The following is a 21561-nucleotide window of genomic DNA, read 5'->3' on the forward strand; positions in this document are numbered from 1 at the left end:
GCTGCACTTACAGTGATGGTGACCCACACCGAGGCTTTAAACGGCATCCTGAGCTCACATCTTCTCAGCTCCTTCACTGAGCAGTGTACAGGGCAGTACGAGATCCTTCTTTCCTTTCCCTTGTAGACGTGTTTATGGTCTACCGTTGATTCTCGTGATTTGAGGTGTTGACTCAGAGATGAGATTGAACTTGAAACCTGCAAGGAGGTGACGTTCTTAGAGGCCAGCTGGAAATGGGAGGATTTGTAGCCGTATCGATAGACTTGACCCTTAGTAACTTGTCACCTTCCAAAGCATGAGCATTTCTTATCATGTCACCACTGAACAGTGAGCTTGGACATGGAGGAAGGAACATCCCTTTGTGAATGGTAGAGCACAGATACTGCATTCTCTTAAGTGTTGTGCTCGAGAAGTCATTCTTGCGATAATGTTCTGAAGGCTGAAATCTCTTACTAGGTCTCTGTTACATTTGTAATTCATCCTCTTGAAGAAATAACGAGCCAAGAAAACGTCACAAAATTGAATACAAGTAAGCCTGGGAGCACAGGGGAGTGACACCTGTGGCTAGCTGAAGCAGGTGACTCCCTTCTGTGAATAACTCAATGACTAAAAGTCTTAGCTGTGTCTACCTTGAAGCTGTCCCCACGCTCGTGGGCCGCACTTCCCAAGCCACCCCCGACTGATAGAGCCCATTCTATTTCAATCTCGTTGGGAGGATGCTGAAAGCAGCCTTACTTGAGAAAGTTGAAAAGCAGTCAGGTTCCAAGGAAAGGCCACTTATGAACGCGTTGTTGTTAAGTCTTGTCACCAGCTCACACTGGCGAGCTTGACACAGCGTTTTTATTGTGGCTAGTTCCCGGTCAGGCATCCACACAATCAGCAGGGACAGGTGAACTCTGTGTAGACTGAAACGTAATTAGTGCCGCGTTGGCAGTCTGAGAGAAGGCAGATAAGCTCTTCTAGAGGATCGTGAGTAACAGTAAAAATGGTCTGGCAGGGACTAACAGGAATGGCGGCTCTCAAAAAAAAATGTCTCCCTGTCCAGAGAGACAGTGTTGTCCTGAGGAGACTCTCTCAGGCCCCGCGCTGTGAGGGCGCCGCACGGAAAGGTGCTCAGAGTGGTTATTGGAGAGCTGCCTCCCTCCTCCCCCGCAACCCCCACTGTACATTTTCTGTGGTTTCTCAACAGCTCTGAGCTCTCCACTGCTACCTAACAGAACCTCTGTCTCTTTGCTCGTTTCTGTCCTCCCTGCCTCCACAGCCTGACTGTTTTTTAGCCTTTGTCAGAGTCTGCGGTTTAGCTTAAGTCCTTTGGGTGTCCCGATTTGATTGCACACGCTCCTCGGGAGATATTCTTCGCAGAAAAACCTGAAGATCAGCACCTGCCCACAGCCAGCCTTTATCACAGAGTCTCGGGCCTGTTTACACTTGTTTAGTGAGGAAGGCCACGTTGGCAGGAGCTCCCTGTCAAGGCCTGGCCTGCTGGAAATCTGTCCGCTGTCTGTTTTCATGTGGACATTCTCAGTAGAGTGTTTCAGGGGTTTCCTGTGGTCAAGTGAGTTTGAGTTGGAATGAATGTTTGATGAGTGGCAGCTTGTGTGAGGTGGGGCGTTTATACAAACTTGGCGTGTGCGGATGAGGTTACTATAAAAATACAGCAACACCAGAGACTGAAGTTAGTCTTTAGAGGAAAAGAGAAACTTCGCAAAGCCATAAAACACTGAAAATGAGCGACCTAGACAGATTATTGAATCCCTCTCATTTTCTGGAGGAAATGATTCAAGAACACCATAGACGTTTATTCTTCTGGGGTGTAATTCATGAAGTCCAGCATGGGGACAGAAGAGGGGTCTGATCGATCTTTTTAATCCTGGAAGTATGTCATTTAAAATTAAAAAAAAATTTTTTTAAGTGTAACTAAAAAAACAAACACACGATGGATTTTTTTCGAGGCGGGGAACCAAGTTTCTGTTTGAAAAGTGTAGTGGGAATATCACTCCACCAGGAGGCTGTCCTGAGCTTGAACACATTGCCGATAAAAGTAAAACACAAATTGATTTTGTCAGTGCTTCCAAAATGAGCAACTGCATCGGAGCTGTCCCTGTGGAGTTTCTGTGCCAGACTGACCTGACTCAGCCCGGAGCTTCTGGAAAAGTCATGAAACACCTGGGCCTGGGAGTTGCCACTCTGACGGGACACAGTGGGTTTGTGCAGACAGGTCGTATTCACCACTCGAAGAACACGACTTTCTGAGGGAATCCAAAACGGGTCCAGTATCAGAAAATATTGAAAGCCTAAGACTCTGATTTTAGGAGAAAACAGTATTATTTTTTGCTTTGACTCCAGACCCCTGAAGTAGAAACGGAAATAGGAAGTACTGAGGAGATGTTCCTGAAAAGCCGCTTCCGTGATCGCGGACTCTGGAGTATGTCTGCCAAAGTCATCTGTCTTTTGTGTTACACACATGTGTCCATGCTTATGTCCCCAGCGCCCCTCTATGTTGAGCATCAGGTGGAGGCTGACACTGAAGTCCTCCCTAGTGAAGGCAGGGCAAAGGGCCTTCTCGCGTGGCCAGGACTCCTGGCCACTCTCTGTGCAGCCACCAGAGCCTCTGAGGCCCTCCCTGGCTACACCGTATTTGAGCTCGCTGCTCACGCTGCTTCCTGAGCCTTGCTCTGCTTCAGTCCAGAGCAAGCAGCTAGCCCGGCGCTGCGTCATTTCACCCGTGGCTCAGTGCGGTACCATCCCTGCCCTGGACGTGAAAGCCTCATCCTCTCCATCAGCTGCTGGCATGCCGCCTGGCCGGCCCTTCATCTGCTTACCTCACCCCGTAAACATCTCCTTCTGATGAGGTGACAGAGGTGTTAGCTTCTGACTCCCATGCTGCCTTAGGCCTTCCTTATCAGTAGCTCATTCTTTCTTTCTGTGAGATACTGGCTGTTCTGACTGAGCAGTGAGGTTTTGTAGTCAGTCTACATGATTCCTCTTTCATTAGAGCGTTGGGGGGAGGCACTCTGCTCTGGGAAGTGAATTTTCACAGTGGGCAACCTCATTTGCATTGACTGGGTTCATGCGCAGGATCTTGAAGTTCCTTAAGAATGTGCTATCTCCATCTGGGGATCAGAAGCCCCCCCCTTCCTCCCGCGTGAACCTCCACCCTCCACTTTCTGGCATAGGACCTGTGACTTCCAAACCAGGCCTTTGCCACAAAGCTGACTGTAGTTTCCTTCTGGTCATACAGAGGGTACTGCTCAGGGAAAATTGGGTCATACAGCGAATTTCAGGTTTCGAAAGGCACTAGACAGTCCTGAGTATGAAAGCAAGAGTCCCCGTACAGCTTGGCCTGAGGGCTACTGGAAAACTCTTCTCTCTGACCTAGTGTATTTGTAAGAACTGGACGTATTTGCTTCCAGGACCTCACCGGGCTTGGAAATTAAGCCAGCTCAAGGTAAGTGGAAATGGACGATGTGCAGCTGGAGTTGTGGAAAGGGCAGCAGGCTAGGGAAACGACCGGCCTCTGGAGACGGCCTGGAAATGGCGTAGTACGCAGGGCTCCACGTGCAGCCAGCCATCTTTGCATTCGGAACAGCAGTCCCTGGGTGATGTGGTCCAAGCCCCTGAGTCCTCGCCTCTAACCTTCTCTTCCCGTGTATTCAGCTCTACCTACAAGGACTCCAACACCCTGCACCTCCCCACGGAGCGTTTCTCCCCCGTGCGCCGCTTCTCAGACGGGGCTGCAAGCATCCAGGCCTTCAAAGCTCACCTGGAAAAGCTGGCCAACAGCAGCAGCATCAAGCAGCTGCAGCAGGTAATGGGAGAGACGGCAGGCACCTCTGGAGAAGCCTAGGGAACGTAGAGCGATAGTGTGGCAAACTCTGCCCTGTTCGTGTCGAGGTTCAAATCTGTGTAGCTTCCTAACGCTCTTTCCTTGCTCCTTGGTATGTACAGCCTTCCCCAGGATCAAACTTGCTCGCCCTGTGAAGGGCCTGGGTTTTTTTCCTCTCACCATAATGTTTAGAGAAGGACCTCTGGGCTTGCGTTTCAGTGGGCAGGCCTGGCATTCTGCTCCTGACTTCTGGGCACCGGGCGTTGCTGAAGCCTGCTTGGCACTGTTAGCGCCCAGTTAGGCGCTCCGGTGGGGAGGGAGTGGTGCTCCCAGAGGAAGGGAGTGTGTCTTCAAGCTTTTGCGAAGGGCCAGCATCCTTCCTGCCTCCCTGATGACCAGGCTTCAGGCGACGTGTGCTTTGTACACTCTCTCTCACACACATGGGCCACGCTTGGCCTTTCCATTCACTCACCCAGCACAGAATGTGAATACATTTAGTACACAGATACCTGCATACGTGGGTTAGCTGCTCTTCAAGGACACCGTTCCTCTCCCGGGGTTCTTCCTGTGCACGAGACCTCGGGGGCAGATGTGCGTCTACTGACGTCGCTGCACGGGGTGGGCCTGGCTGCACCCTGTGTCTCTGAACCGCCTTTCCCTTCAGGAGTGTGAGCAGCTGCAGAAGATGTATGGGGGGCAGGTCGATGAAAGAGCCCTGGAGAAGACCCAGCAGCAGCACGTGCTGTACCAGCAGGAGCAGCACCACCAGATCCTCCAGCAGCAGATCCAGGTGGGCCCCCACTGCCCGCTCCCTCCAGCTTGTCTGGGGTGTGCCCGCAGGCCGATCGGCCTGTGAGCTGGGGAGGCGCTCACGCGGGGCACAGTGGACTCACGGTTACGGTGGACACATGTGAGGAAAGGCGGTCAGACTTTCTGATGAACCACAGAAGCAGAAACGTCAGTCACAGATAGTTGTTTCTGTTTCTCCCCTTTCCGGGAATAGCTCTGATTCATCGTCAGGCTCACAGTTCTTTTTCTCCTTTCCCCCATGTGTTTAGGATTCTCTCTGTCCTCCTCAGCCTTCTCCACCTCTTCAGGCTGCCTGTGAAAATCAGCCAGCCCTCCTCACCCACCAGCTCCAGAGGTAATGGGTCACTCGGGTCGCACCCCAGCCGCTGTCTCTTTGGCTTGCCGCCCTTGGCCCGACTCGTATGGGGGACATAGACTGACTTTAGCATCCACCTTGGGAGAACCTATATGAAGTGCAGAGAGACTGACTTCAACGCTGGCCGCCTCCCTGAAATCCTGACTTTGTTCAGTCCGGGGCCACTTCATTTTCTTAGCCCCACGGGCAGAGTAATCCAGCAATAACACAGGCCAGGCCAGAGGCCCACCATGTCACCTCTGCCTCCCCGTGTCTGCAAAGTCTGGGAAAATAAGACGTGGGTGGGTCCTGAGTACACGGTGGTGGGTGGTTTATGGGTATTTTTCTAGCCCGGAGTCTTATCAAAACTAAAAAAAAAAAAAGAAAGAAAAAAAGTTTCTGCTTATGTTGTATCCTGTGACTGAAAGTAACATCAAAGGCTGTACTATCAGCTCAGGAAATTTACTTATTTATCTGGGTTTGTTGTTGTTTTAAGGTTACGGATCCAGCCTTCAAGCCCACCCCCCAGCCACCCCAACAACCATCTCTTCAGACCACCCAGTAATAGTCCACCCCCCATGAGCGGCACCATGATCCAGTCTCACGGTGAGTGTGGGGGTTTAGACGGAGCCAGAATAAGCCACCTGGAGAAAAGCACAATAGGATTTAAGGGTACAGGCTCTGGAGCCAGACTGCCTTGGTTCGAATCCTGGCTCCAGCAGCTCCTTAGCTGTGCAGCCTCAGGTAGGTTACTTAGCTTCTGCATGCCTGAGCTTTTCAAATGTAAAAGAGGGATAATAATAGTATTCAATGAATAAATATCTGAAAAGCACTTAGCAGTCTCTGGCACAAGATAGTTCTCAGTAGGTTAACCATTAATACTTTTGATAAAACCCCTTCCAACCCTACAAAGTAAAAAGCTGCTCCCAGAACCTTCCCCATTGTCATGCTTCCATTCAGCTCTCTGTTGTATGTGTGGGAGCCTCTCTTGTGGGTGTTTAGGAGGAGGGAAAGATGAGTGTGCCCTAATTGGTATGGGCCTTCAGAGACCAGTGATCTGAGGATTTAGTGTCACCCAAACTGGTAGTCTCTTAAGTAACGCCACACGGTGTCAACCCCCTGAAGAGCCTGAGTTGGTCCCTGGGCCCTGCCTACTCTATGTGGGGACCCCCACCAACAGTACCAGCAGGAAAAGTAGGGTCTCAGGTCCCATCCCAGACCTACTCCATCACCCCATGCATTTCAGCAAGATCGCTGGGCCATTTACATGTATGTTTGAGTTTGAGAAGCGCTGCCCTAAATCAGAGCTACTCAAAGAATAGTCTGGGACCAGCTCTCAGACACCTTATTTGAAAATACAGAGTCTGGGGGCAGGACCCAGGAATGTGGGTTTTAACCCGTTCTCCACGAGTCTTCCACACGCTGAAGTTGCCGAAGCACCGACCTGAGGGCCCCCGGTTTGAGCGTCCCCACTGGCTCCTGCTGCCTCCAGTGAGCAGGCAGCCCGGGCACCCCGTGACTCGGGTTCCTGTCTCTGCAGGCGCCGTGTCGCCCTCCCAGTTTCCGGGCCTGCCCTCCCGCAGTGCCGTGTTCCAGCAGCAGCCTGAGAGCTGCTCCCCCCCTCCTGGCGTTGCCCTCACCTGCCTGGGCCTCCAGCAGCCCGCCCAGCCGCAGCCGGTGACCATCCAAGTCCAGGAGCCCGTGGACGTGCTGGGCGGCATGCCGGGGGCAGCAGCGGGCTCCGCCGGCCGGGGCATGTCCGTCAGCCCCAGTGCCAGTCAGATTCAGATGCAGCACCGTACCAACCTGATGGCCGCCTTCAGCTACGGGCACCGGCCCTTGTCCAAGCAGCTGAGTGCCGACAGCGCAGAGACCCACAGGTGAGGCAGCCTGAAGTCCCCAGCCATCCGTCCAGGGGGTCTGCGTGGGAGGAAGCCCCTTAGCAGGGCGGCGGGTGAGAAGGGGAGGAGAACGTGTCTGGCTGGGCTGTGCCCATCTCCCCGTTTATAATGTCAGGGTGGGTGGGCCGGCTTGAACCTGAAACCTGTTCATTGACAGAGGAGGAGAATGACAGAGCTGCCTTCCTATTTGTCTGCCAAGAAGAGAATCGCCCTATTAGAAGAATTTCTTAAAATGCTAGTTGCCCCTTGTCAGTTTTCTTAGGCGTCTTTCCCTCCCTGCCACTCTTACTCTAAGAGATCGGTGCTTCTTAGTTGCTCTGATAATGCTGTGTGGATGGGCCAAGCTGCCGTCTTCAAGCTGGAGCTGGATCTGCTCCACACACGGCGCCCCAGGTACCCTGACACTCCTGCAGAGGCAAATGAGTAGGGATGGTGCCATTGCGGCCCCCCCCCCAAGTTCTCTGTGCCGGGGGCGCCCTGCTGAGGAGGGGTGGTAGCTGTCCCCGGGGGAGTCTCACGCTCTCGTCATCCAGATGCCTGGTTCTCACTCCCTTTTGTGTCTGCAGCTTGAACGTGAATCGGTTCTCCCCTGCTAACTACGACCAGGCGCATTTACACCCCCATCTGTTTTCGGACCAGTCCCGGGGTTCCCCCAGCAGCTACAGCCCTTCAACAGGAGTGGGGTTCCCTCCAACCCAAGCCCTGAAAGTCCCTCCACTTGACCAATTGCCCACCTTCCCTCCCAGCGCGCATCAGCAGCCACCGCACTATGCCACGTCAGCGCTGCAGCAGGCCCTGCTGTCCCCCACGCCGCCAGACTATACCCGCCACCAGCAGGTGCCCCACATCCTCCAAGGACTGCTCTCCCCCCGGCACTCGCTCACCGGCCACTCGGACATTCGGCTGCCCCCGGCAGAGTTTGCACAGCTCGTTAAAAGGCAGCGGCAGCAGCAGCAGCAGCAGCAGCAGCACGAGTACCAGGAGCTGTTCAGGCACATGAACCAGGGGGACGCTGGGAGCCTGGCTCCCGGGCTCGGGGGACAGACCGTGACAGAGCGCCAGGCTTTACCCTATCAGAATGCTGACTCGTACCACCACCACCACACCAGCCCCCAGCACCTTCTCCAGGTCAGGGCACAGGAACGCATGGCGCAGGCTTCCTCCCCCGGCCCGGCCCACGGGTACGCTCACCAGCCGGCGCTCGCGCACTCGGAGAGCATGGAGGAGGAGGGCCCCTGTGAGGCGGCCAAGGATTGCTTTCCAGACAGGACGAGCCCAAATACAGCGCCCAGAGGTTGCCGTGACAGCCCCCTGCTCTTGAGTACTGGCGGACCTGGGGACCCTGAATCTTTACTGGGCACTGTGAGCCACGCACAGGAATTGGGGTTACACGCCTACCGACATCAGCCACCTGCCGCATTCAGTAGAAACAAGGTGTCCAGCCGAGGTAAGAGTCTTCGATGTGAAAGTCCCGGGCCGGTCTGCCCTCATTCCCTTAACTCAGTGACGGTATCTTTTCCCAGCCAGGGCTCTGCGTTCCTAGGAGACAAAGAATTCCTGAGAAGGCCTTTGGGACCTTCCTGGGAACAAGTATATAGGGCACGGGTACCAACCGATAAGGCGTCTGCTTTGAGAATAAAAAGGTAGCGATAGAAGACGAACACTTAAATAATACAGTCGGTTAAGAGTAGTTCCCACTTCCCATAGTCACACCACGGCTCCTTGGAATCCAGAATTTCCTGTCATCAGAATAGCCCAGTGTAACTTCCGCCATGGAACATAGTTAGCCAGTGCTAGGGAAGTACGACTTTGTGTAAATCAGTCAAAAGACCACCTCAGTTCTGGACCCCCCTCTATCACGAATGCCATAACTTGTCACTTAATCCCTCGGGTTCTTATTCTTCTCATCCGTGAAAAACGGGCAGAAGGAATAAGGGGGCAAGAGAGAAGCACGGGCTGTTCCGAAACGAGAGGCAAGCACGAGGCATCGTTACTGCTCTGCTCAGCTCATTCGCAAGCAGAGTACAGAGTACCACGGCGTCGCAGGGGCCCCACGTGTGTCATCCTGCGTCACTTGATGTAACAGATGAGTGCTGAAGGAGATTAGGATTACCAGCCATCGGTCAGACTCGGAAAACTGGTTCCATTGGCCTCCTAGACATAACCTGCACTGATTCCGTCCCATCAGCATAGATCATGAGAAGTGAGTTTCTCCAGAAAATGTACAACCTTGAAACCGAGCGTATGCCCATCCTTCCCGTCTCGGAGCTACTTGCATCTCCTGTCCTGTCCTTTAAGGTCAACGCACAGACCCCTAGGGGAATTAGGTCCTGTGGCACACAGCTGGACAGAAGGCCTTGCTCGGGATCAGTCTATGAAGAGGACTTGGCGCCTCCCGGCTGTGCGTATTGGCACACGGATGAGGTGGCCGTGTGATTGCACAGAACAGTTTAAAACTCCCGGGTTTTTGAACAAACAAACAGGTGCCATCCAGCTGAGAGGCCTGCACCAGCCACACATACTGTGTTCACCCGTGGCTGCTGTATTTTAGGTGGACGCAGGATCGTGAGCGGGCTCAGGACCAGGGCCTATGTGGAATGGCTGACAGACTAGGAGTGGTTCGGCTTAGGGGAAAAAACTAAGGAGAACCATCCTGACTCCCAGAGGGAAGAAGGGATTAGACTCTTTGGAGTCTGTATTATGGTCCAAGATCAAGATCAGGATAGAAGTTGCAGCAAGCGTCAACTCCTGGGGAAGACCTTAATAAGAACTTTCTAGAATAAGCTGCCTCGGGGCTCCTTGTCACTGGGAATATTCCTACAGAGGCAGGGTGATAGTATCAGGGACGGTGTGGAAAGGCTTCCTGGGTGAATGAAAGCTTTCACTGGATTAGCATAGTAGAGTTGGCATAAAAAGGAGAATGGCTAACATCTCTACGGTGCTGTCCATGTGCCAGACACCCACTGCTATTCATATATAAATTCATTTAATCCTCATAACAACCCTATGAGGCAGTAACTATTCCTGTTCCCATGTTACCAGTGAGACAAATGAGGCCAGATTATGTAATTTGCCCCCAGGGTGAGCTGCCGTTAAGTGGCACCTGAACCCAAGAGTTACTCAGCTCACTGCAGCAGGTGCTGACCCAGCGTGTCCTGGTTTGCAAGGCAATGAGGAAAAAGCAGAGCTGGAGCAAATAGTGTAAACTCCCTGCTACCCCCAGCCTGCCTTGCCATGTATGAAAACACCTTTGGAAATGTTTTTCTTCAAACATTCTAACTTCTCTTCAGTTTTTCCTCCTGTGTGGCTCCTACGTTCAGAAGCTGGGGGAGGGGGGTGGGCGGGGGGAAGGGGGAGAGGCTTGAATTCACCTGTGTCCCAAAATTGCCAGAGTAGCAGCTTGCTGGCCTACTGGGTACATAAAGCGAGGCAGAATGTAGCTGCCTGGTACAAGTGCTTTGGGAACACCAGAAAGGGAGAGAAGGTTCTCGGTCAGAGGAGTGGGGTTTCCAGCAGTAAGTGGCCTTTGAGTTGGGGCTTGGTGGACGAAGAGGATTTTCCCATTTGGATGGAGGGGAGAAGCAGGGGGCAAGACCAGCAGGTGGGAATGTCTCTGTGAGGTCTGGAGGGCCGTGGGGTTTCAGGGGGAGCAAGCAGGCTTGGCAAGTTTGCAATGTAGTGCACATGAGGGAAGTAGTAGAAGCTAAGGGCAGGGATTATCTTTTTTATTTTCACTTTAAAAATGTTAATTTATTATCTTTTTACTTTTTTATTATTGTTTTTAGTGTTTATTTTTGAGAGAGAGAAAGACAGCATGAGCGGGGGTGGGGCAGAGAGAGAGGGAGACACAGATCTGAAGCATGCTCCACAGAACTGTTAGCGCAGAGCCCTTGCAGGGCTTGAACTCGTGAATGGCAAGATTGTGACCTGAGCCGAAGTGGGACACTTAACCAACTAAGCCACCCAGACACCCAAAAAGTGCTAATTTATTCAAGTTTAAGACAATTGCATGTGATATAATAGTATACAATGTGTTTTCTCTCTCTCTCTCTCTCTTTTTAACATTTATTTTATTTTTGAGAGAGAGAGAGCGCACACAGGGGAGGGGAGGATCCAAAGTGGGCTCTGCACTGACAGCAGAGAGTCCGACACAGGGCTTGAACCTGAGATCATGACCTGAGCTGAATAAGTCAGATGTTAACCGACTGAGCCACCCAGGGTGCCCCTGCCGTGTGTTAATTATGCAGACACAAAGGGAAACTGGCTATTAAGTGAAAATAAAAATTATGTCTGATAATAAATAGAACCAAAGTACACAGCAGCAGTAAACATTAATTTGCCTTTAATACCACTTTGCACATAGTTTGTATCTGGGCAGAGGTTTTCTAGAATCCAGAGTATGATCTAGATCCAGCAACAGCACGGCCGCACGAGTCCAAGGCCTTCACTTCTGGCCAGAGCTTCACGGTTGGTTGTGACTCTTGTGACAGATCTCCCCTGCCGCCTCTCCCAGTTGAGGGATCGTCACCCCTTCTCTCCTCCCCTTCCTTCTCCTTCCCTCCTCACATCCACCACACTACCATTATCCCCGACAGCCCTCTCTTCTGCTCTCTGGACAAATCAAGGCAGAAGCATATCCCCAAGGCTCTGGGCTCCACATTGCCTTGTGCTTGCTGCCTCGTTATCAGTCTTGCTGGCATCTTCCCCCCAAAGTCCTCTTTCTTCTTAAATAGGCTTTTCCTGACTTTTCTAGATGCTGTAATAGCTCCTGCCCTGCTTGTTAATACATCGTAGACATTATCCTTCATTCCGTCTACCCAGCTGACTCTAAACTTACTCTTTAACGTAGCTACAGAGTATGCCCTTTCTTGCTTGAGCGCCATTTGCTTTGCCTCTTTCTAACATCTATTTCTTTTTTGTGACTTTTGAAACCACATGTACAATTATCTTTAACAAATGAAGCCACGAGTTTGTTACTGTGATTTCATAATCCAGGGTAGTGAGCTAATGCAATAGGGAAACTAATAGCCTCGGAGAGGCCTGGTGCTGCTCAGGAGTTAAAACCACCTTTAGGAATGTAACCTGTGTGTTTAAAGTGGTGTTTTATCCTGAGATGGCCCCATTGTCCTTACCTTAGACATCATGAGCCTCCCCTATGGCTGTGGGCCTGCCCTCTAACCGCTCCTTCCTTTCTTTATCTGCTGCGTAATGAAGCTAAAAGCCCCCTAAGAGAAGAATGGAATTCCGTTTGTAGCGCTTCTGCTCTGCACTCGAGGCTCTGTGCTCACGGCCACCCTGGAATGCACATGTCACAACCCCTTTACACTAGGAACTGTGGTTCCACCATCTTTTGCTGCTTTAAGCTGACATGATTCTGTACTTGTTAAAACTTAAGAGTTTGGAGTATTTCGTTACCAAAGAACCTTTAGATAATTCGCTGTCGCTTTTGCCAAGAAAGGTCATAACGCTGTCCCAGCTCCCTGCAGGCCAGTGCGGGAGGCTCATGCTTGTTTATCTCTTTGGACAGAGAGGAATGCCTGCTATTTCCTTTAACGATTTCCATCTCTGTGTGGTTACATGCTAGGCCCCAAGCACTTCATCGGTTATTCCCACAACAAGAGATCCAACCAAGTTCACTGAATGACTGGGTTGCACAAGACGGGATTGTAGGTGCTGTGGGGAGTGCAGGGCTGAAAAGATAAAGACCTTGCCCTCAGGGAGCTTATACTCTGTTGGGAAGGCAGGCAGGCTCATAAACAGCGTTACCCCACAGGGGTTCAGAATGAGTGCTGTAAGAGGTGTAAGTATTAAAGAAGAGAGCTAGAGGGTCTTCCGGGTAGACGAACAGCAATCACTGGTGTTAGTCCAGGAAAATTGAATGACACAGATCAGCGTCCACGGTTACCTCTTTCCTTTATGGCCGCTTCTGCCAGTCATTGTGGGGCCGGGCCCTGCCAGGGCACTGAGCAGACAGCATGCCCAAGGTGTGTCTCCAACATGCTTTCCAGGGCTTTCCATGCACTGTGCTGCCTGTCCATCTCCCTGCCTGTCACTCTAGAAGGAGAAATAAGCTTGTCTTCCCTCTGTGATCTTACGTACGCTTCATTTTTTCACTCAGCAAATAAATAAGTACAACAGCGTGACCAGTTTACATGGTGAGATTACCAGCTGGACTTGCAAAGAACCACATCCTCTCCCCCGAGCCTCGGCAGCTTCAGCAGTTTTTTCGCGGACTCAGGCCCCACGGAGGGTGAGACAGTGACAGGCTGGGTCAGGTTCACCCCTCAGGACCTTTAAGAGGGCTCTGCACACAAGTCATTTCTCTCCTTTTCTCTTAAAGCCCAGTAAATGAGTAAGGGTGAGTCAACATTGACAGATTCAATAGAGTATTGTGCAAGCTGCCCCAAAGTTCCTGGGCAGGGGGAGGTGCGCACTGCGTCCCTCTGTGTATTTGGCCCCCTGCGTGATCAGATGCCCCCCTCGGCCCCCGTGCCCTGTCAGCTCGACCCTGCTCAGCACCTGAGGACGCTGCTCCCGGAGGTCCTCTTTCCACCGTCATTGATACATCCTTCGGTGAGCTTGACCATGCCTCTAGCTGCTGAACTGGCCCAGGGCACCAAAGGCTTGAGCCTGGGATTCCTGTCCCTCAGTCAGCGGGTTAGTGGCCTTCCCGCCCCCGCACACACGCCCTCCCACTGGTCGGTAGGGCGCTATGGAGCATCACAATGGATTAGAGACTCGGGACTCGACATTCTTATTAAAAATAATCCTTTACTTGTACAGTCCTTTACAATGTCATAAAGGGCCTTTCGCCCACGGTGTCTTCTGAGCCCCCAGTGACAACCCTCATTTTCAGATCGGGAAGTAGGTTAGACGACACATGTTATCCAGGTTCGTACACAGTCGGTGATGGAGCTGGACCCTGGCTTTGAGTGTCTGGATTCCCTGGTCTTATGCTCTCCTGTTTACGCCTCCTTGTCTCTCCATCGGCAGCGCCTGGCATGCTCTCTGCCGGGCAAAAGAGGCCAGCCCTTCCAGATCTCTGGACTACAGACTAAACTGAAACTTTGTTGCCTAACTCCTATTAATCCACTTTGTTTTCATCTCGTTTTAAACTTACATTAGTCTCTCCTAAACAAGAGGAAATTAACCCAAACTCCTAAACCAAACTCTGGAAGTTAAATTGTCAGTAACTCACTTGTTCTCTCACATATGGGTAAATTGACCCCACAGTTCTGGACACAGGGTTTCCTCGTTTGTTTTTGTCACGTGGCTCGGTATGCCCTGTGCACTCAGACCTGACACCTGAAATGAGCGTAAGTGACCCCAGGGTTTGCCAGGCTCTTTCAGCGCACCGAGCACTTTCACACCTGTGGGGTAAGTCCTGCTTTACCAATAGACTGAGACCCAGTGAAGGCAAGGGGCCTGCTCAAGCCTCAGGAGTCCTGGGGAAGCTGGGATCCCAGCCCAGGCCTCCCTGACCCCAAAGCGTGTGCTCCTGATGCCAGGCTGGGGGGCCAGGAAGGCTCACTGAGGGATTCCTCGAGCACTAGCTGGCTTCGTGTGCTGGCACTCGTCAGGCATGCTGGGCCTGAACTTGAGGGCCAGGAAGAGAACAGACAGGTAGGACAGGATCCATGCGACCTTCCCCATAGCAGGAAGACCAGGGTGGGTGTTTGGGTTTGGAGAAGCCTCATTCTCAGAAATAAAATTAAATTAAAAAAAAAAGAGGGAAAGGAGACTTAGCATACTTAACAAATACACTCTAGACGAGGCCTCTAGAAGAAGTGGGAAGGAGCCAGATATCAAGAACCAGAACCTGTACATTTTGTTAGCTTTGCTATTTCCTCACGTTTGAGGAAATCTTTAAATAGGAGAGCTCCTGTGTCATCTTCGGCACGGGGTGGGGGAGGGGCGGGGGGGCGTGGGGCCACCAGCTGTGTTATCCGGAAGGAAGGAACCCCAGGGAACTGAGTGGATGGTGTTAGCACTCAGCGAAGAGAAGACAGGCATTCGGAAATGCCCTGAGAAAGTAAGCAGCAGCTGTTTGTGTAGCTTCTTGGCGGGGCGGACCACAGAGCCAGCGTCATACCACGTCCTGCCCGTGGGTTCTCTTGGCCCGGGGCGAGCACGTGAGCCGTGCCCACCGAGAGGAGACAGGCTGCATGGGGATGAGGACTGAGGACTTGTCCACGTGGAAAGTCCTGCTGCCGGCTTTCTTTTCTCTTCCTCTCTCTTCCAGCTGTCAGCTTTCAATAGCAAAAGAATTGGCTTCTCTCTGTTTCTTTGGCCTCTTTGCTCAGAGAACTTCCAAAAGATTTCTCACTTGCCATCACCTTTGGCATTTGGGAAGCCTCCCTCCTTTCATTTTCTTCCAGATGCATCGCATTATCAGCAACGTGCAGTCAGTTGGTTTCCCTCCCTTCCGGTCCCACCCCAGCCCCTGAGCCAGGCCTAACCTTGACTGTGGTTGGAGACCATTTGAATCTGGAGACCTGAAACCCTGTACCCAACACTTATGCAGCCCATTTTACCTCCATTATTCAAATAGATATTGGAAGGGCACGATTAGCACTGGGGCTGTGTTTCCTATTAAAAACCTGGTCTGGCCAGGGTGGAGCTCATCAGAAGATAAGCCTGATGGTTGCCGAGGATCATTGACTGAAAAAGATCAAGCAAGCCAACAATGCATATGTTCGGCTACCAGGCACTCAAGGACCAGAGCCAGCAGTGCGACCAGGAGGGTCCGACCAGCGTGGCTGTGGCCTGGTCGTCTTCTTGACCACCCTTGGTCAAGAGGAAATATTCAGTCCTCTCGAACGCTTTTCTCTCCAGTATCTAGTCCAGAGGGGCATGGCTCTGACAGCATACTAACCCATATTAAGAGAGCATATATTAATATCAGTTAAAGAGCTAATTATTACATGCCCACCGGGAATAGGACACTGCTCTGGAATACTGAAGGCTCACACGTGCACAAGATGCAATTCTTATCCTCAGAGAACTTGCAAGCTAATAAGAACTAAGACAAATACACAATTGAAAATGGTGTCAGGAATAACGTTAGAGTAGTGAGTCCTTTAACGTTTTCTGACATTTAAAGGAAGCAAAAGATCTTTATTTGCTTGAAGGGAGAGTTTCATCAAGATTGTTAACACTTGAGGGGTGTCTGGGTGGCTCAGTCAGTTAAGTGTCTGATTTCAGCTCAGGTCATGATCTCACAGTTCATAAATTCAGTCCGCACATCGTGGGCTCTGTGCTGACAGCTCGAAGCCTGGAGCCTGCTTTGGATTCTCTCTCTGTCTCTCAAAAATAAATAGACATTTTTAAAAAGATGTTAACATTTGAGATGGACCTAGGAAGGTGAGTTGATTTGGACTGGCTGGAATGGAAGAAGCAGTGAGCATTTCCAGGGAGAGGAACAGTGAGGGCACCTGCATGGAATTGAGTTGAGTGGGCCAGAGTTAAGTGCTCCCGTTTGACTGGAGCCTAGCACGCCGGGGAGCTTAGCGTGCAGTACTGGAAGGCAGGCTGGGACAGCGTTCTGACAATGAGCTGTTTGGGCTACCTGTGGAAGGAGTAATCTTTGTAGAGTAGCCGTAGAGGGATGGTTGGCGGGGAGGGCCGGTAATCCAGGCAAGAGGTCGTGGGGCTTCAGTGGAAGCAGTAAGATCGTAAAGAGAGGGACTGAAGTGACCAGTATTGTAGAGGTAGATTCTTTAGGTTTAAGGTGATGTGGAACCAGGAGTATGGAACTAACAGGCGCGTGTGCACACACACACACACACACACGTGCACGCGCGCGAGCGCGGGTGAGCTCACATCTGGAAGGTTAGGAACATAGGGAAACGAGGATGTCTGAGATGGCCTGGGGTCGGGGTGTTGATGAGTTTGGAACTCGGTATGGTGGTAGATGTCAGTTAGCTTTCCAGGGTAAGGTTAATAGTTGGAATTATGGATTTGGAGCTTATGTCAATAATTCTTTATCTAGAGGCAATATAGTTGAAGCCCTGAAAATAGATGATAATACCAAAGTAAGTGTGAGGAGAGAGAGAAGGTCCGGGTACAAAAGTAAAGAGTGGAGGAGCCGTGGAAGCAGTTGAGGAGAGCATTTCAAAATGCAGAAGAGGGGACTGGGCCGGTCCACTGAGGGGGAAGCCAAGGGAGGAGAGAGAAGGCATGCACAGAGTGGAGGCCATCCTTCCAGGCTAGAGGTCCCTGAGAGCTCCACGAAAGACTCTTATGTGCACGTAGGTTAGGGAAAGAGTGCCGTCAGGCAAACAGGAATGAAGAAAAAAAGAAAAGGCTCAATGTGATCCAGTCAGCCGCTGTCATACGGACTTCTTCTCGTGGGGGTTTATGATCCCTCCATAAAGAGGCTCATATTTGCTGTGGGACTTGGGGCTGGCAGGCCAGTCCAGGCTCCTCCAAGCACCCTGAACAGCCAGCTGAGGGTTAGCCGATGGTGCACACGTGGTCCTCACCATTGTGGATTGTCTCTGGCAAGACAGTCCTTGGATGGGAGTGACAGTATCAGGAGAAACCCTACGGCCGCTGACCCTGTTTTGCTCTGTCTCCTCAGAGTCTGTCGTAGGGAACTGCATGGATAGAGGTTCTCCAGGACAAGCAATGGAGCTGCCGGGTCACAATGGGCTTGGGTACCCAACACGCCCCTCCGTCAGTGAGCACCACAGGCCCCGGACCCTCCAGAGGCACCACACGATCCAGAACAGCGATGATGCTTATGTATGTTGGCCTCTCCTGCTTCTCAGAAGTGGGACCCGATCAGTCCCAGCCTAGCCAGCAGTACTGTGGGGTCACCTCTGCCCTTCCATTTCCCCCAGCCTGAGTCCAGCACCCCTGGGGTCGAGGCAAGCATGGCTTTGCGTCAGCCTCACAGACCGGGGGAACCTGTGCTCCAAACTTCAGACCAAGGAATCACGAGTAGTTGTTTTCTGTTCCTTCTGGGCTGAGTTATTGAGCTTCTCCCCAGTCTAAACTCCAGCCCCAGCAAGTGAACCCGTAGACTTCTGGTTAGTTTTCCAATAGTTCGTTGAACTATTCAGATAAAGGGAACTAACCTAGCTCAGCAAAACGTTGCTTTCCTAGGGCAGCACTGTCTAATACAGTAGCAACTAGCCACATGAGGCCATCCAAATTTAAATGTATTTAAAGTGAAATAAAAAATTTAGTTTCTCAGTCATACCAGTCCCACTTCAAGTACTCAGCCACTTGTGGCTGGTGGCCCCGTGTTGGACAGGACAGATGAAGTGTGCCGTGGTGCCCACGGAGACCGCTACTGGACAGTCAGGTCCTAAGACCCAAGCCCTGTGGTGATGGGACAGGTCAGAAACCTCGTTTTGGAAGGCCGCGTAGTTGTCAAGGGCACGTGACCATCTGCTGAGGTTCACCATGCATCCATCACCGCCCCCCCCACAAGGGAAGGATGGCGCCTTGTGGAAGGAAGCGAGTCTAGGGGCACAGCCTGGGACCGCTGCCTGAGGCTGCCCTGTGCCCGGGCCCTTTCAGAGAGAACGGCTGTCACCGTGGGTCACCTGAGAGTGGCATGTTCTCTGGTATCCTGACTTCTTTTCCTAATTGTTTTCTGCAGGTGCAGCTGGATAACTTACCAGGAATGAGTCTCGTGGCTGGAAAAGCACTTAGCTCCGCCCAGATGTCAGATGCAGTTCTCAGCCAGTCCTCGCTCATGGGGAGCCAGCAGTTTCAAGATGGGGAAAGTGAGGGTGAGGAGCCTTATGCGTGGGGTGCCCTGGGGAAGTTTCTGGAGGTGCCCCTCCCCGTCTTCACTAGTGACTGTTCTCCTCTTCTGTATGTAGGGTTCAGGGGGAGATGGGAAGCCATAGCTTCCCCACGAGGCCTGGGCCCAAGAGCCTTCCCCACTTCTCTCCATCGAGAATGAGTATATAAAGAAGCAGACCTTCTGATTGAGTGCAGGGGTATCACATTTGTCTTTGTAAAGCCTCGACAAGATACTGCTTTAATAACTGTCTTTCTGGCTCTGATTAGAGGGCGTTGTATCGTAGGGACTATGCCTGCCTGTCCTTAGAACCAGTAAAGGGAGATATCATAACAGAAAAAAGCATACGCTTTGGAATGGACAGGTCAGCAGTAAATCCTGGTTTTGCCATTTAGAGGCTCCATGGATAAGGCACTTAACTTTTCGGAACCCCAGGGTCCTCCTCTATAAAGGGGCAGGAACGATAGAGGCTGAATCCTAGATTATGCTGTGTGCTTAACGAGTTAACAGTGCTCAGGAGAATGCCTGGAGCACGGAGGGTGCCCCATAACCCGTGCCTGCTAGCGCTAAAGCGGGCTTCTCCCTGGAGAGCTAAGTCTTTCTGAGGGTGCTGCGTGCTGTCTTCGGCCACACTGCAGCAGTGTGTGGTACGGGGCCGAGTGGAGCTCAGTACAGGAAGAACCCCGGCCCAGCCTGCGGCCGAGGGCCTGCTGGGAGCTAGAATTCAGGGTGAGAGCCCCGCTCCAGGGCGCTCAGACTTCTCTTCCTGCGACCACCTCCACCGCCTGGCCCCCAGCTCTCTGCAAAGCTCACAGGTTCTTTCTGGTCTTGCAGACTGCAGGGAGGGTCCAGCTGGTCACGAGCGTCCGGACCTGGCTGACGGCAGCCAGCATTTAAACTCCTCTTGCTATCCATCCACGTGCATCACAGACATTCTGCTCAGCTACAAGCACCCCGAGGTCTCCTTCAGCATGGAGCAGGCAGGCGTGTAGCAGGCAGCGGAGAGTGAGTATTTCCCTGGCCAGGGCTACCCCAGCCCCTGATCCTTCTGTGTGTGGTGGCCCGGGGACTCGACAGCGCCACCCCTCCCCTCTCCGTCTTCGCATCTTCCTGCTCTGTCACGACGCGCCGTGCTGGTGGTTCCGGGGGGCAGGTAGGGAGCATACAGGAGAAATGCTGGCCACAGTCCCTCGATTTACGTATGGGGATAAGACACGTGTTGTGGGTGCCGTAGCCTGCCCCGAGACAGGAAGTGAGCTGCGGCTTCGGAGGACGGGGCCCCTCTGGCCAGGGTAATGGGGGAAGGACGATCCCTGAATTCAGTCCTGAGGCAGGAGACCCAGCAAGAAAACCTATCTAGCCATAGTTTTCAAGGCAGTGCTGCAAGTGGAAGAATATTCCAGACAGCGGAACTATGTGATCAGAGGCCAGTGGCAGAAAACAGGTAAACTGACGAGCTGGGCTGGAGTCCTGCCTAAACATACAGTAGGTAGTATTGCTTCTGTCTTTGAAAACTCTGACAGAAAGCAGGGAGGAAGGTTAAGCCATCTGGCAGACCTGTCTTCGAGCCTCAGTATGGCAGACCTCTTAAAATACCTGAGGTAAAGTGAGCCAGTTGCGTTTCTTGACGGTTTTCAAGTGCGTGTTTGAGCCTCTTGCTCTGAACTGATTGTCCTGTGTGTGTCTGCTCTGTTGCAGGTGTGTGTACAGCTCGGGAATGAAATGACTTTAAACCAACAGTATCTAGCAGCATTGCGCCAAATTGCCATTGTGTTTCTGTCCGCCTAGAGTGTCATGGCTCCTTTCCTCACTTTGGCTCATCAGTGTGCGGTTCTTTTGGGTCCTGAGGGGGTTTTGCCGTGTTTGCCTGTATGACCAAGTCACCGAGGAAATAAACAGGATATCCGTGTTTGCCACCTTTTGTGAAAGTGTATTTGGTATTTTTGAGTTGGTGGTTTGGTTTGGTTTGGTTTTGGTTTAATTTTTTTTTTTTTTTGATGTATTTTCTTTTGGAGGTGATTATCATTCTTCCTTGTTTCTTCTTTTTTTTCTTTCTTCCGTTCCTTTGTTGAGACAGAAGAACAAAGCAGTTAAAACTAGAGGCCAGGAGACCCAGAGCCACTCCCCTGCCCTGCCTCCCCCGGCAGAGCACCCTCTGTTTCCCTGCACTGCTTGTTCCCAGGAGCAGCTATTAACAGATAACATCCTGGGGATTATTAGTGGCCGGGGAAAGGGAGACAGGAAGGGGTGATGGCCTCTGGCGCTCGGAAAACAGAGAGCAAAAACCAACAAAAAAGAACCGCCAGGCCTGGAACCTCGGAAGGTCTTGACTGCTGGGATCCCCCGAAAGACTTGTCCGGCCCGGCCGAGATCGCGTCTGAGCTTTAGCGTGGAGGCCGAGAGGGGCCTGGCCCGGAGGCGGGGCCAGTTGGCGCATCTCCCTCTGTGTGAGCCTTCTCGTCACTCCGCTCCCCTCCTCCAACCTGGAGGGTTGGCTGCCTTTCCCGTCCTGCTGGCTCCGCTCACAGACTGAACACCTGGCAGTGGTTCACTGTGCTTTCTGTGTCCTCTTGCCTTCTCACTCTATATCGTGCTGTACGAGGGTTGTTTCTTCACACACACACACACACACACAGGCACGCACACGTGTTTCCCCTTCAGGCTCTGACACAGGCAAAGAACAGGAGGTTGTCTTGGGCCCTTCCTCTCTGAACCTTCTCCTCCCCCCTGGGCATCCTCAGCCCCTATTTTAATTCTTGATCATGTAGGAATTGTTTTTGGTAAATGTTGATATTATTGTTATTATTATTATTATTATTAATAAATAAAAACAAAAGGAATTTTTGTTTAAAAGAGACATGTTTAACCAGATTCTGTTCTATTTGAATTGTGACTTGCACCTTTTGTTCGGAGTATTTTCTGTAGACCTTGT

The 21561-nt window shown here is 51.8% G+C and overlaps 1 protein-coding gene across 12 annotated transcripts in view; it reads left to right on the plus strand.

Moving 5' to 3' along the window:
- SIK3 (SIK family kinase 3) overlaps positions 1–21561 on the plus strand; it is a 243066-nt gene that overhangs the window by 220565 nt on the left and 940 nt on the right. For 8 of the 12 annotated variants that reach the window (XM_077777598.1, XM_077777606.1, XM_077777559.1 and 5 more), the window contains 10 exons: positions 3658–3808; positions 4491–4616; positions 4885–4970; positions 5467–5576; positions 6511–6850; positions 7438–8318; positions 17454–17617; positions 18483–18615; positions 19464–19634; positions 20328–20550. In XM_077777598.1, the coding sequence (XP_077633724.1) occupies positions 3658–3808; positions 4491–4616; positions 4885–4970; positions 5467–5576; positions 6511–6850; positions 7438–8318; positions 17454–17617; positions 18483–18615; positions 19464–19621 (2149 nt within the window). In that variant the 3' untranslated portion in view covers positions 19622–19634; positions 20328–20550. Of the gene's footprint in view, positions 1–3657; positions 3809–4490; positions 4617–4884; positions 4971–5466; positions 5577–6510; positions 6851–7437; positions 8319–17453; positions 17618–18482; positions 18616–19463; positions 19635–20327; positions 20551–21561 lie in introns of those variants that run through there. The other 4 variants (XM_077777614.1, XM_077777582.1, XM_077777591.1 and 1 more) reach the window with 2 other exon arrangements.

Source organism: Crocuta crocuta, unplaced genomic scaffold, assembly GCF_008692635.1.
Source record: "Crocuta crocuta isolate KB4526 unplaced genomic scaffold, BGI_CrCroc_1.0 scaffold271, whole genome shotgun sequence".
NCBI lineage: Eukaryota > Metazoa > Chordata > Mammalia > Carnivora > Hyaenidae > Crocuta > Crocuta crocuta.